At 42.6% G+C, this 16,473-nt stretch overlaps 1 protein-coding gene across 1 annotated transcript in view; it reads left to right on the forward strand.

Annotated features, from left to right (window-relative positions):
• Positions 1–4,351: 4,351 nt before the first annotated feature.
• PEMT (phosphatidylethanolamine N-methyltransferase) overlaps positions 4,352–16,473 on the forward strand; it is a 1,176,780-nt gene continuing 1,164,658 nt past the window's right edge. The window contains exon 1 of the mRNA XM_078665209.1: positions 4,352–4,613. Within this exon, the coding sequence (XP_078521335.1) occupies positions 4,563–4,613 (51 nt within the window). The 5' untranslated portion in view covers positions 4,352–4,562. The remainder of the gene's footprint in view (positions 4,614–16,473) is intronic.

A 16,473-nucleotide genomic window follows, 5' to 3' on the forward strand; every position in this document is an offset into this window, starting at 1 on the left:
TCACAATAAAGATACAAATGAGTGAAGCAAAACTGAAAACCACAGTACATATTTCAGTTTATAAAAAGAAACTGGAAGAAATAAATAAAGAGATGAATGAAACAAAGGAATACATCACCCAGAATAAGATCCAGAAACTTAACAAAGACCTCAAGAAATTTTCAATGGAGAAAATGCACCCCTATTCAAAAGAAGACTATGTACCCCAAGACTACAGAGAAGACGAGGAATCTTCTAGAGACAGCTCAAACAACAACTCCGACTGGAGTAGTGATGACGGTTCCATTCCGAGGAGAGGTAGAGGACAAAAGAGACGCAACCAACATAGGAGGATGAATTCCTGGCAAACACCAAGGTATTTCAATTACCCACCACAAAATTACCAACCACCAATGCCCCATTTTCCAGGTCGGTACAACCCATACTTCCAAGGTGCCCCACCAATGGGCCATGCAATGACCACCCAACCACCACCTCTTTTTTTAGGGAGAGGTCCAGGACAACAGAGAGGAAGAAGAAAAGGAGTAACCTGGAACGAACAAGAAAACTGGATGTACACACAGAGCATGACCAACGAAAAACCAGGAACCAGTTCGATGAATCACTGGTAGTCAACCTCACCGACATTATACTAACAGAGGATGAGGAGAAGGTCCTTAGCAAGGGATTGGGTTTTGTCCCTACTCCCCACCTTGACATTTTCAAGTTGAGATGCGAGGTGGGTGAGTTGTGCAGAAAAATAAAACTCAAGGCCTTTTTTGAAGGCAAAGAAAAAGGAACCAACAACAAGTGACACAAACATGAGGCCAAAGTCGACCTTCTGTCCCCCAACACATCTAGTCCCAATAGAAATTCAAACTTTTGAGCAAGCTGTCATGCAAGAGGTTGAAGAACTAAGGAACACTGCAAAAAAAACCTTCTTCAACATGACGAACCTGGAGAAAAGAGCTATGGACGAACTATGGAAAAATGAAAATCTGATCATTAAGCCGGCAGACAAAGGAGGGGCCATTGTTCTCCTTACAAAAGAAGGATATAACGAACAATGCAACACACTCCTGTCTGACCAAAAATTCTACAAAAAATTGACCACAGACCCTACCAACAGACTGCAGAGGACCATCGAACTTATGGTTGAAGCAGCTGAAATCAACCAATGGATTGCGAAACAAGAAGCAGAATTCCTGAGAACCAAATCTCCAAGAGTACCATACTTCTACTCTCTACCGAAAACGCATATGAATAATCATCCACCTCCAGGACGCCCGATAGTTTCTGGCATTGGTTCAGTACTAGAACCTTTGTCCCAATTGGCTGACCAATTCCTCAGACCACTAGTGCAGAGAACACCGGCTTACCTGAAGGACACATGTGACCTACTGAACCTACTAGATGGACAAACATATGACGATGACACCATGTTCCTGGTAGGATTAGATGTAGAGAGTCTCTACACGAGTCTCCCCCAGGAGAAAACTCTAGACACCCTAGAAGACATTCTCTTCACAAACAACTGGGAACACAGAACACCAAGACACTTTGTATTGGAGTGCTGCAAAATGGCCCTCACCGAGAATTATTTCGAATATGAAGGGACCCTATTCGGACAATGCCATGGTACATCGATGGGCAGTACATTTGCTCCTAGAGTGGCAGGGTTGTATGTGAGTGCATTCGAACAGGAACACATCCATACCCCAGATAACCCACACCAAAAGGACATCAAACTCTGGCGATGACGTGATAATGATCTAGAACAACACTCTGGAAACCCTCACGAATTTCATAGCATGGATCAATACCAGGGACGAATGCCTGAAATTCACCTACACAGCCAACAAGAACAACCTGGACTTCCTAGACATCACCATCTTTGTACAAGAAGGCTCTTTACATACCAAAACCTTCTATAAACCTACAGCTCGCAACAGTATCGTCTCCTATAACAGCTTTCATCCTCGTCCCCTGAGGGAGAATCTACCCTACAGTCAGTTTTTACATTTGAAACGTAATTGCAGCAACCTAAATGACTACAAACAGCAAGCTAGATGTTTAGAGGACAGACTCAGGAAGAGAGACTACCCGATCAAAACTATAAAAAAAATGTCAAAAGAGGGCACGCAACCAACCAAGAGAAAACCTACTACAAACTAACTTCCGGGAGGACCCAGAGGATCTGCTCACCTGCGTTACCACTTATAACACAGTATCCAACTCAGTGAAAAAGATCATCAATAAGAACTGGAAGATCCTCACCTCACACTCCCTCAAGTGGCCGAAACCGAGGTTTGAAAACAAGAGAACGAAAAACTTGAAAGACATGCTGGTACATACAAGACGGCAGACTGTTAAGAAGATGAATACACTGACGACAGCAGGGAACCTGACCCCTATTGTGGGACACTACCCCTGCGGTGGCTGTTCCATATGTAAACACACAAAGGTGACAAAGTATCTCCAACTTCTACCCAATTTTAACTGGGAACTTCGCAGCCATACAAACTGCAACACCACACATGTCGTTTACATGATCCTTTGCCCCTGCGGCCTAAAATATATAGGCATGACGTGCCGTAAGGTCAAACAAAGAATAATCGAACACAGGAGCAACATCTCGTGCAAAAAAGCCACCACGAAGATGAGCAGGCACTTCATAGAGACCAACCATTCTACAGAAGACATTGACTGGGTGATTTTGGAAACCCTCACCGTCAAAAATTACAATGCAGAATGAATACTGTATGAAAAGGAACAACATTGGGTCCATCGTCTGAAAAACTGACAAGGAGGATTAAATGGAATTGAAACCCATGAGCTCACAGTCTGGAGCATGACAATCATGCAGTAGAGTGAGGGGTTGAGTGTTGAGGCAGGACAGGCCTCCCAGAGGCAACTCTCAGATACTAATTTAATGTTTCCCATCATCAATTACCTGTCGGGATGGTACCATGGTAACAAGAAGTGAGAGATAGGAGACACACCTGCAAAGTGTTCATGTTCAAATTAACCAAAACTGAGCCCATCCTTCTCACTCCAAATAACTGACTAATATCCACCAGTCAAATTACTTTCATATTTCACCATACTAATTCACCACTAATCTTTTATGGGTTTCCAGAGTAGCTTTCTTCAACACCTCATCAGGTGTAACAAGCGCTATATAAATACAACCTTTTTTACCTCGTCTGTTTCACTATACAAATTCAACACTAATCCTCTATGGGTCCCGGATGTAGCATGCTACCTGCCGAAAAAGCGCTTTGATGCCTCGTCAGGGGTAGTAAGCGCTATATAAATGTATTTACAATATAATACAATACAAATGCAGTTGGAAGGTGAAGACTTGTAAATCAGCCCTGTGCTGTTCATCTGTCCCCTGCCACACAAGGGCCATCTTTGGAGCTGCAAGAGGCTTCCCAAGGTAGTAACAATGGATATAATGTACAGGACAGAGGCAGATAATGTCCCCAAACAATTCATTCATGGCTATCCCTTATCGCCAGTGTTGTGTTCGTGGCCTGGTGAACAAAGACGTTGGGAGGCCCAATACGAAGGCACTACAATGCAATAATCATAAACACTCGTTTGCTGATATCTGAACATCCTGCCATTTAATGTATACCCTTGGCAGAGCCCTGCCCTCGGGGTGCATGCACTGTATTGTTGCGGCCGGGTGGCACTCTAGAAGGAGCAGCTCCTGGCAGCCAAAGAAACTGAAGGAGGCTGTCCTGCCAAAGCGGTGCCCACGCGCACCTGAAGTCTGCCCTTCAGAGTAGTGAAGCCACGCTCCACGCAGAAGAGCTTTGATCGAATAATAACAGCGGCTATAGTGTCCGCATTTAGCACCTGCTTGCATTATTGTGCTTTTTGTGATATTTTATTAATTTTACATGTTAACTTTTTCTATTGTTTTACTGATTTACCTTGACAACACACAGATCACAGGTCTCCTTACAACACTCTCTGTGAAGATGAGCATCCATTATGACTGTCCGCACAATATTGACAACGTGAGAGATCAGATTTGCATGCAAACTACGAAAAGCACCAGTGTGTTGTGCATGTGAAACGTTACGTCTGGGACTATTGTCTTTACACTGTACGTGTTTGCTTTCTGCGGTGACGGAGGTAATAAGTCTCAATCCTTGAGTCACAGCTGTTCCAGCGCACATTAAACGCCGCGTGCAGAGGAAAGAAAAGAATAACAGACGCACTGTCCTATCAAGCGGTACAGTACAGCAACCAATGAACAGCTTCCTCCTGTGACCAATGGGAGAATGGCTTGCATGCTCAAGCCGGGAAGTGCACTTGCTCGCCCAGGTGTGCTGCACAGAATGTGCAGCTATTATCTGCTTTGACCCTAAGATCCTATCAGTGCCACATGGCCCGCATGTGTTGCTGTCGCAGGCTGCAGCCTTGGGCACAGGTTACAGTTTAACCCCCTGTCACTGTTGTCGCGCATTAGTAGACACATCCTGCAGAGGGTTCATGAGTTGGATATTTGATAAGCTGATTGAACTTTGCTTGACAGATTGAGGCTGGCAGGCTCGCTGGCATTTGGCATGTCCCAGTTGGACTGCTGTGGAGGACTGAGTAATTTGGATTTTAGCAAGGTAACACTGTGACGCTGGTTTATTTAACTGTGTTAAGTGTGACTAAAGTTGTTATTTCCGTATGCAGTTATATTTATTAACGGACTAACAGTAAGAAATATACATTTTAAAGTGTTTATCACCGGGAATGAGAATTATCAATATGTGGCGTCAGTGAGAGATAAGTAGCGACTGATATCGTCTTCATTTATTCGTACAATCGGTGTTACACAGACACTATTCATGATGTGGTTTGAAAAACACGTTACAGAACTGTATGTTGAGAGATCTGTGCATACTTACTGGCGTCACCTGCGCTCCACCGTATCAAAATATTGAGTGCAAATAGAGCTAAAGTAGAATATATATATATATATATATATATATATATATATATATATATATATATATATATATATATATATATATATATATATATATATATGGAAATCAAGAACTGTGAAACGTGAAGTTCTTGCTTTAACTTTAAAGATCAGGACAAACAGTAAAAATAAATCTGTGTCTGAAGCAATATAACTATCCTACGGATTGCGAACACGTTACTGACATAAAAAAACGGAATAGTAGTCAATATAAGATGTTGTTCCGCTCAATTCTAGAGTATCTGTGGAAAAAGAAAAGAGTTCCTCTGTACGCTAATTTAATTAAACATTTACTGGCTATTTTGATGGAATGCCAGTTGCAGGGTGATAGTTGACAGAGCTAAGACCGTATACACTTTTGTTCGAAAAGCTCATTAGCATAAGCAGTGGCTGAGATCTGTGCATAATCTGCAGATCTCTTGTTCCTATTATAGAATGGTAAACTAGCGTCTCACGCTTCCAGAATCGGTCGCATTGAGGCAAAAATAGAGTAATAATAGTTGCATAAAACAATACTTTGTTACGCAGTATGTATGGAAGAGTTATACAGGAACATACTTTTATTGATATAAACGATTAATCATTATTTTTGGTGTAAACGTGTAGTTCTTTTTTTTTTTTTACTGGTGATATGTTGTTAGTTCCAGAGCTTACCTGTTTGATGTCTAAATATAGTGATCAAAGGGTAATGGTGTTGAGCCGTTTCTGCTGAAATTATGTGGACGTAGGCATGAAAGTTAAAAAAGCTCCAAGTGATGAGAACAACCTCTTCTTCCATGCAATTATCCGATTGCAAGGAAGAGCAAACATAGGTCCTTTGCTAGAGCTGTATGTATGTGATAGTAAAAGTCTTGGTGACCGAGAATTCCCACCCTAAAATAATTGTAAAGTATGGCCTTCATTTTAGGTAATATTTAAGCATGAATATCAATTCCAAGTTAACAATAATAAAAAAACATCCGCAATATTAACCTGTCTGGCTTATAACTGCAAGTGCTTCTTCAGTCATTGATCCGATTAAGTATTCATACGTATCACGCAGGCACCCAGTCACTCTTTATTGCACTCAGTCATCAATTCATACCCCCATTGACTCATTCTTTGATTCACCCACTCAGCCATTTAGAATAAAAGACACACGAACTCAAGAAGCCTGGGTAACAGAAATTAAAAGAATAACAGTAGAAAAAATGCATCCTCTTCTCCCCACGTTCCCACGTTAGTGATTTTATAGTGACCCCAAGTATGTAGATGTACATGAAAGGAACTAAGAAAATAGTTGCAATACAGCGACATTTTAAAAGCTTTTTTTTATGTTTAAAAAATGTTTAGTTTATTTGGCAGTATGCAACTAAATGCCCAGTCCAAGGGCAATACAGATTAGGACATGTCTTACATACATCATCATACATTTTTTGCTTTTTCTTCTTCAACCTTTGTGTCAAAATTAAACCTCCAAACAGGTTTTATGAAACAAGCATTAACATAACGTGGTACAGTCTGTATGTCTCTTTGCAACTCTTGTGAGAATAAGTTCAGGAGTACAGTTCCAACCATTCACCATCAGCCCATTCCATCTCTCCGTCACAGTCCACAATGTATTAAAGGTACTCATCTTGCCACGTCCCGAAACGTCTACTCTTGTCCACACAACACCATTTGACTCATTCGTTGAGGTCCGAGTCAGTCGATGACGCTCTAATAATTATCATGGCACAGTCCTCCGCATTTTGTGTACTCTCTCCCTGTGTCTGCATATTCTGCTGGGTTATTTCTTCCCGAGTACCATGCAGGCCTCCCAACAACACAGCCCAGAGGTCCAGATCTTCCTGCAGCTTAGCATCTGAACGAATAACTTTCATATGTACTTCCTTTGTAATTGCCTAGTCTATTACATCCCTGCGCCACTGTGCAACTGAAGAAGCCCTAGTGCCCATGCACCCAATAGCTACTCTTCTCTTGGCCAGCACCAAGATGAGCTGCAGGAATGGTTGGATTGCAGAGGGGTAAAATGTACTATTCCTACTCCAGTCAGTGTAACAGCAGGCTAAGTGTTGGATCGTGGAGGGGTAACATTTACTATTCCCACTCCAGTCAGTTCAACAGTAGGGAAAGGGTTGGAATGCGGAGGGCTACAATTTACTATTCCCATTCCAATAAGTGCAACAGTAGGGAAAGTGTTGGATTGTGGAGGGGTAAAATGTACTATTCCCACTGTAGTCAATGCAACATTAGAAACAAACAAATTCCCTTCCACACAAAATAATTTCAGAGACATAGTAAACAACTAAAAATATACATATATTAAAAAAATATTGTATTAAATACATATTATAGTGGTTAATACATGGAAATAACTACAAATATTATTATAATTAAAATACAAAAATATATTTCATGTAAATAGATATTTTTATTTATAAAGTATTTATTTATAAAAAATATTTCTTAAATAATTTTCATTTAGTTACTTTCCACCATATACCCCTACAAAACCCACCTAAAACTTAACTTTAAAAAGAAAAGTATTTACACTATCAACATAAATATTTATCAACAAACTAATTAACATTAATAAAAATGTAATTATTATTAAATATAAATAATTTGCTTCCCATAATATACCCTCAAAACACACAACACACTCCTAAAGATTTACAAAAAAAATTACACAATAGAAAATTAATAATGTAATAATTAATATTAATAAAAACAAATTATTACCTAATTAAAATTAACCCATCATATACCCTACAAAACCCACAACCCACACCTAAAATGTAATAACAAATAATAATTAAACAATTAGGGAAATAAATTATCAATAAAATTATTATTATTAATTAAAAATATGAGTTTACTTTCCACCCTGTACTCCTATTAACCCCACAACCCACACCTAAAATAAAAAATACACAATTGACATAATTTTTAATTAAATAATTTATATTAACAACTAATTATTCATTAGTTAGAATTAATGTACTCCCCACCATGTACCCTTATAAACCCCAAACCCCTCACCTTAAAAAGACACTATTAGCATAATTAATATTAATTTAATTGATAATTAATTAAGAACTAATCATTAATTAAGTAAAATTAAATTACTTCCCATCCTGTACCCCATAAAACCCACACCTAAAAAAATTATTGCAACAATAATTGCACAATTAACATAATTAATTATCAATTACATAAATAATATTAATTAAAAAATAATCCTTAATTTGTCATAATTAAATTACTCCACACCCTGTACCCTATACCCACAACTCAATAGAGTACTAAAAAATAACAAAACTGGGTTAAACTAAATTTAATAACTACTAAAAATGTAACAACAATATTAAAAAACATAAACCATAATTTTACAAAAAATGTGCATCATATACATTTAAAATTTATACTAAAATATATAACAATAATAAAAAAAACTAACTTATAACCAACTGTATTTTTGTTAACTATGTTAATGACTTCAGTATTTAAAAAAAATGATATTACTTACCTTAAATTTGATATTCTTGACAACGATATTCTTGCTGACGATATTACCATATCACGACATTTTTTACTCAATATTTTGGTAAGTCGATATTTTGTACTCAATATTTTGTCTGAACACCCCAAGGAAGTGGGCCTGTGGGAGCCATAACTTAACGTATATCATTTTAAAAATCATAACCGTTCTCATCCTACATGGGTAACCGCCATTTTTCCACAGTGTTTTGACCACCCCAAGTTTACGATGGTTCACCTCTCCCCAGGTACAAGTATACTTGCATACTGTAAAGGCAACATAACAACACCTATAGCTGACACATTACCACATCCGCCAGTCTATGAAACATTATTTTCCAATGGGGCCGGCTGCACCTCCTCCGCCTGACTGTCCTGCGTGCCAGCCGATTCAGCGACAATCCGCAACACATCAGTAAATGTGCCGTCTTTCTGAATCTCAATCCGAGCTGCAGGCCTGTCCCCCGCTGACAACTGTCCCTGGGACATACTCTATTTAGCCATGCTTCTGCACCCTCTCCTTCTGTCCCAACCAGTCCTCCGTGGTCCGCTCTCCTCAGCTGATACTTTATCCCAACGTTCGAGCCATGCCCAGGCATCTTTCGGGTGATCAAAAAAGTGAGCTTTTACCCTGGGGGACCACTCTCGGTTTTGCTTGGAGCAAACACATAAATGGGAGGCCCATAGTCCGAAGTTGTCGCTTGACCTCTACAAATGATTTTCGTTGTGACTGTACTTCTCTGGTATAATCCGGAAAGATGGAGTTAAAACTACTTTCATATCGCAGTGTTCCCATTGTGCGCGCCACCTTGAGGCAACAGTCCTGACAACATAGTTGAAGATCCTCACAATCAGTGCTCTTGGGGGAGCCCCAGGCTGGGGGTGTACAATCAGTGCTTGGTGCGCCTGCTCTACAGGAAACATGGGTCAAACCCTCAGGCTTGAGGGTGGTTTGAGTCCAATTTTTCAAAGGATTCCTCCGAGTCTCCCTCCACTCGCTCTGGGAACCCCAACAGACAGATGTTACTACAGCGAGATCTTTCCTCCGTATCTTCTGGTCTGCCTTCCACCAAGATTCTGAAGAAGAGTTCAAGTTATTAAAGCAGGAAATAGATGCAGCTCCCAATCTATGTAGGTTTGATCCCACCATGGAATCTACTCCGATTACCGACGCAAGTATCAAAGGGTTGGGAGCAGTTTTGATGCAAGGTGAAGAGAGAGGTATGAAGATCATCATGTTTGCTTTGAGAAGTTTGAAAGGACCAGAAACAAGGTACTCTGTGATTAAGAGGGAAGCCCTTGGGATTTATTGCGCTGTGAAGAAAATTAGGACTTTTTTATGGGTGTGTGAGTTTGAACTTAAGACGGATCATAATCCTTTAAGAGAAATTTTCCACAGGAAGGGTATTGATGCTCCGTCAGGAAGAATTGCCAAGTGGGAAGTAGCATTGCAGGATTATGATTTTTTGGTAGAATACATACCAGGAGCCAGAAATGTAGTGGCTGATGCATTATCTCGATTGGTGGATAATGCATAAAGAATGGAGGGTGGAGATGAAGATTTTGAACAAGAAAAAAGTGTATGTGTTATAGAGGGCAATGCCATTTCAGAAGAAGAGTGGAGGAAAGCCATCCGTGGGGATGGAGTGACACACCAGTGTTTAAACTGTTGAAGTTAGGTTAGCGCAAAAAAGAATGTGAGGATAAGGAAACTGAAATTTTGGAATGTAAGAGAGTATTTAGTTTTTGGAGAAGCAGAGACTCTTATTTAGAGGAACAAGGTTAGTTCCATCATTGATATTAAGGACTTCCTTACTAAAGTTGGCACATCAACGGCACCAAGGGATCTCAAAGACTGAAGGAGTGGTTAAGGACATCTTATTGGTGGCCAGGGATGGATATGGAGTCAGAAAGGTTAGTAAGGGAGTGCATACTGTGTATGAGGAGTGATAAAGTTATAAAACCCAGAGTACAACCCATGGTGGTGCAGTAGTTGCCGAATGGTCCATGGGATGAAGTTGCTTTAGATATTCTTGGGCTGATTCACTCAAATGTTGCTGTATTGATTAATTTATTTTTGAGATGGCCAGAAGTGACTTTCATAAAAGGGGTAGAATCCAAGCATGTGGTGGTATTTTTTTGAAGAACTTGTAAGCCGGGAAGGCATCCTAGGTGTTTTGCTTACAGGTAATGGTGTCCAATTAGTTTAAAGGGAAATAGAGAAGTTTCTAGTGGAGAGAGTGATTAAACTCAAGAAATGCACTTTGTATCACCCAAAGGCCAGTGGCATAGTACAACGATTCAACAGAGTGCTGAAGGAGACCATCAGGATGGCCAAGGATAATACGGATGAGTGGAGGGAAGATTAATAATGAAAGAAGGCAATCCTTAGGTTTGAGCCAATCACCAGTTTTGCTCCCAGTGAGTCCTTCCTCTAATGCACCAATGTCTGACACACCATCACTAGATCCCATTACATATATACCGGACCTTAATTCTCAAGATACTGGCAATGATGATGGAAATTCAGATCTGCTAGCCGATTTGTCAGTAAATGCTGTGTCTGACTCGGACCAACAGCTAAATATTGTAGTTGAAGTTCCCTCACCCCTGTCGCCCGTAGTACGGGCCGTGAGAAATTGTAGAAAATCTCAGCCAAAACGTGGGGGGAAACAGCTAGGAAGAAAAAAGCCGATCACACCACCTAGGCGTAAAGGGAAAAATGTGGAGTGTGATGTTGATGTTGAGCCAAGACACATCATTGACGACGACCTATTCAATAGGATCTCAGACATGATAGATATGAAAATCAGGACTATCATTAAGCCATTGATTGGGAAAATAGACAAACTAACTGCTGAGGTGAAAAAGATGGGTGGGTCGCAAAGTAAGTTGGCTGATGAATTGGAGAGCCTAGTTACTCATGTCACAAAACCGGTGGCCATAGCTGAGGAGGACACTGGTGCGGACATGGGTCCTATGGAAGGCCAAATACAGTCTATCCCGCCAGGGCAGCCGCCACCACCTGCGCCCAGCCAGGAAGCAGTAAGACAGTCCCCCATTCTACCATCTGTTGAGTCAGCACCACTGCATTTAGGGGATGACTCATCACAATTCATTATGGAAGCCTCATCAGTAGTACTTGTATTGGCCAATGTCCCTGCTCTATCACATGGTAAAATAGAATCTATTCAAGGACTAAAAGATAAAGCCTTACACTGGCTCACTAATAATATGCATATGGCATATCAGGGGTCTGACCAACTAGCAGGGGAGATCGTAATGACAAGGAGGGTACCATGGATTGGGAATAAGCCAAAGAAGTTTAAGGGGGACTGCGTAATATTAAACTTTGCTAACGCAGAGGTACTCCCAAACATCCTGTCTAACATCTTTCCCCCCCAACGAAGAAGTGGTTCTATAATCCCCCTTACCCTGAAATTCAGCCAGAATACAAAGTACGACTTTGAGTATATTTTATTAGGCGATTTTAATATCCATCCGTGTAACCTAGCCTGTAGGAGAAGTAGCGATGACGGGGACGAAGGACTAGAGGGTCCCCACTTTGAACACACTACCGAGGGAGAGGAGTTAGAAGAATTTCTTGCTAACTTCGACTTGCACGAACCAGATGGTGGCCCCAGACTGCCAACTTTTACTGGTGTCCACCAAGGCACAATAATAGATTATATCTTTGTTTCCCAAGGTATTTTAAACCGGGCTATGGACTATCGTACAGTACAAACACACTTTAGTGATCATAACCCGGTAGTATTCGAAGTGGCTTGGGGAGTCCATATGGGATTATCCCCAATGATAGTAAGGCCCGTACACCCTCTGAGGATCTCTGATCAAGGCAGGCGAGTGAAATGGGCAAAGGTGGTCCCGGAAAATTTTTATGCAGAAAACTTCCTTAAGATCAAGGACCAGGTTGAGATTTGTAAAAATCCTTGTGCGCTGGGCCAAGAAATTGTAGAGGCATTTGAGGCAATATGTGGCCAGGTGTCACAGGATCTTTTAGTCAAGCCAAAAAAAGGAATCCCAGGAAATAAGCGCTGGTTTGATTCAGCATGTTCTTCTTTTATAGTGAGAACCAGATTGCGACCTTCCCCAACATTCCTAGACCTAGAAGGAATACAAAAGTTACTAATTGGGGAGGGGATACTAGACCCAGATATAATAATGATTGTTTCTACCCTATGATTAGCCTTGGGACAGGGCAACGCAACTACCCGATTGAGCCGATTGCCAGAACACCCAGGTTAAATGGGCCCACTATAAATAGGTGGGGACCAGGCACCCTGGGATATGATCATAGAGGACAGGGAAATGGGTTTATAGCCTGGACGGTAAATGAACAGCCACCAATGCGTTCTAATACCCCACGACCCATGTGGAACACAACAGCTAGCGGATGGGGTCAGGCGGCCACCCCTTTTGACTGGGGATTTGGAATGGGGAATAGGTTTGGAGTCCTATCCAATCTAAATGACTGCGACTGACATATGGAGGTTACTGATTTGGTAAAAGATGCTTTGGATCAGCCACCAGTCAAGAGCAGTCAATTTATTAATGGCCTAGATCCCAGTGAGTCCATCTATCAGACAGGGCAAGAAGACCAAGTCATATCAAAATACGAACATCTCCCCACGTTAAATCTGCCTGAGCACTGTGCGAATCAGAGCTTTGCCAGTGATAACCCGCAGAGTTTTTCGAAAGTGGGAATTAATGAAGGGACCCAACTGTCACGGGCAGCTGAGGGGGTATTGGTGCAGTACTCAGAATCTAAGACATCTATAGATTCTTGTAAGATGATAAGCTGGAATATAGCGGGGCTAAACGCGAACGACAGGACAAGGCATGGTCAAGTTTTGTTTTAGGCCACCATATTATCGCTCTCCAGGAAACCTGGGACACATCCGCCAATCTTTGGTGGGATGGGTTTACCAGCTTTACCAAAGCAGCTGTTCCCAGTCGTATGGGGAGAGCTAAGGGAGGCCTTTTAATTCTGTTCTCCTTAGACCTGAAGGGTAGCTGTAGGCAGATTAGCACCGATTCCCATAACATCTTAATGGTAGAAAGAGTGATCAACAACACTAGCAGGACCATATATATAAACTTTTACAATTCAGGGAACAGTGACCATAGAGGATGTAACATCGCTAACTTAGATAGCATTTTAAAATTATTCAGCCAGAATACAAAGTACGACTTTGAGTATATTTTATTAGGCGATTTTAATATCCATCCGTGTAACCTAGCCTGTAGGAGAAGTAGCGATGACGGGGACGAAGGACTAGAGGGTCCCCACTTTGAACACACTACCGAGGGAGAGGAGTTAGAAGAATTTCTTGCTAACTTCGACTTGCACGAACCAGATGGTGGCCCCAGACTGCCAACTTTTACTGGTGTCCACCAAGGCACAATAATAGATTATATCTTTGTTTCCCAAGGTATTTTAAACCGGGCTATGGACTATCGTACAGTACAAACACACTTTAGTGATCATAACCCGGTAGTATTCGAAGTGGCTTGGGGAGTCCATATGGGATTATCCCCAATGATAGTAAGGCCCGTACACCCTCTGAGGATCTCTGATCAAGGCAGGCGAGTGAAATGGGCAAAGGTGGTCCCGGAAAATTTTTATGCAGAAAACTTCCTTAAGATCAAGGACCAGGTTGAGATTTGTAAAAATCCTTGTGCGCTGGGCCAAGAAATTGTAGAGGCATTTGAGGCAATATGTGGCCAGGTGTCACAGGATCTTTTAGTCAAGCCAAAAAAAGGAATCCCAGGAAATAAGCGCTGGTTTGATTCAGCATGTTCTAAAGCCCACAGATCACTGCTGGCAGCCCTAAAAAATACTCCTAGGGTAAAAGATGAGATCACCAGATTAAGGAAAATTTACAAGCTAGCCTTAAAGAAACGAAAGGACACCATTAAACGTGAAGCGTGGGAAAATCTCCTTTCAGTGGCAGTCCTGAAGGATAGTAGGACATTTTGGGAGATTATTAAACAGCCCTTCTTCTCAGATGATAATAACGAATCTATGGACTGTGTTATCCCCGACGAAAAATGGTTGTCTCATTTTAAAAATGTATTTGGGGATAATGACGAAGCAATCAAAGGTGTTCCGTTGGTACCCTTAGCCGCCCATTGTTAGACCTGACACCTTTTGGCGTGGTTCTTCCCCCATCTTTTTGCCTCTGACTCATGTGTTGTGATGCTGTGCTGGATTTCGTTTTTGCTGATTAAGATGCTTTGGACACTCTGCCACTGCTGATCAGTGTCAGAGTGTAAGTGCTCCCTCTGTAAATTGTGATATTGATGGAATATACCTGATTGGCATATTTGTATCACCACGAAGTCCCTAGTAAAGTGCACTGTGTGTGCCAGGGCTGGTGATGACAAATGCTACTAGTGGGCCTGCAGCGCAGATTGCGCCACCCACGTGAGTAGCTTTAAAATGGTGACTCAGGCCTGCCAGCGCAGAGCCTGTGTGCAGTCAGTGACTGCCATGTCAGCCTGGCCAGTGTCCCCACTGGCTAGGCCTAACCCTTCCCTGTCTGTGCACATCAGTCACCCCTATGGAAGGCTCGAGGTACCCCCCTGGGCAGAGTGCAGTGTATGGATAAGGTAGAGCATGTACTAGTGCAGGTAGTATGCTCTGGTAGTGGGCTGCAGCCATGTTATGTGCTCACTGCTGAAAGGCTATCTTGCTCCATAGAGTAACATGGAGGAGGCTGGGCCCATGTGATACCAGCCTATCTTCCCATAGGAACAAGATGGGACATAAGTGAAAGATATCCCTGAACTCAGAATTTAATGACACATCTTTTAGTGAAGGGTGTTTTTAAATCCTGTGTTGGAGAATAGCACTTTTAGAAAGTGGCTGTTCTCTTGTCTAAACCTTTCTGTGTGCCTGGGTTTGTGGAATGCCTGCCTGGTCTGGATGTGACAGGGGGGGCTGCAGAGCCCCAGAGGAGAGGGTCGGAGCCATCCCGGGGATGAAAGGGCACATCTGCCTGCCTGGGAGGAGGGAGGAAGGAATGCCTGATAAGTGCTGAGCTGCGCCTGCCTACCTCCCCCACGTTAGCTCTCTCCTGGTGGTCAACTGACACCTCTGGCCCTGAAGCTGACTGGAAGAAGAAAACCAGAGACACCTCGGTGCTCCGCAACCCCCAGAACTGGTTTAGACTGGACTAAGGGCCTCCATGCACAAAGACTTCAAAGAACTTCAAAGACATTGAGGGGTATAAGGAAAGGACCCCTGACTACAGAAGTTAGATTCTGAAATTCTGCAAGCAAGAAGGAACCTCGGCTGGAAGGAGGACGGCTAGAGAACCAAAGGAAGATTGCCTTGCTGTGTGCTCTAAGGGCTGACCTGTTCTGTTGTCTGACTGGAAGCTAAGGAGAAGAAAGGGGCTTTGCTGTGTGCTGTGACCCTGCCTACTTGAAACTGCCAAGACTCTGCTGTGTGCTGTGTCTACAACTGAATCTCCAAGGGCCTGAGAAGAGCTGGCCTCCTGTTGGGAACCCAGGACTAAAGGTTCCTAAAGCTGTCCCAGAAAACGGCTGAAAAATCGTGCTGTTGGGACCCGAGACGCGTGGGTCTTGACTGCGGAGCGTGAGGAAGGGATCGGTGTGCTCATCGGCACATTACTCATGAGGGTCGGAGGTTTGTGGAGCCTCCCCTCGTGAAATCCGCTCCACGGTGGTGGCAAGGGCGAGAGGGGGGTCTAGTTGTGACCAGCGCCCTTGAAAACCCTTTGCTGCCAAATCACCACCGCAGCCCGGGGCCAGGATACCCCCGTAATCTGCTCCGAGGTCAAGGAGCCGAATCGCCAAAGAAACGAAGGAGCCGCGCTCCCATTGGTGGAGGGAGCCGAGCCCCCTCACTAACGCCGCGACGGGATTGGCCCTTGCGGCGCAGCGTCATCAGCTGTGGTGGGCCGTGATTGGCCGAAGTAGCGGAGCGT

This window comes from Lissotriton helveticus, chromosome 10, assembly GCF_964261635.1.
Source record: "Lissotriton helveticus chromosome 10, aLisHel1.1, whole genome shotgun sequence".
NCBI classification, from domain to species: Eukaryota; Metazoa; Chordata; class Amphibia; order Caudata; family Salamandridae; genus Lissotriton; species Lissotriton helveticus.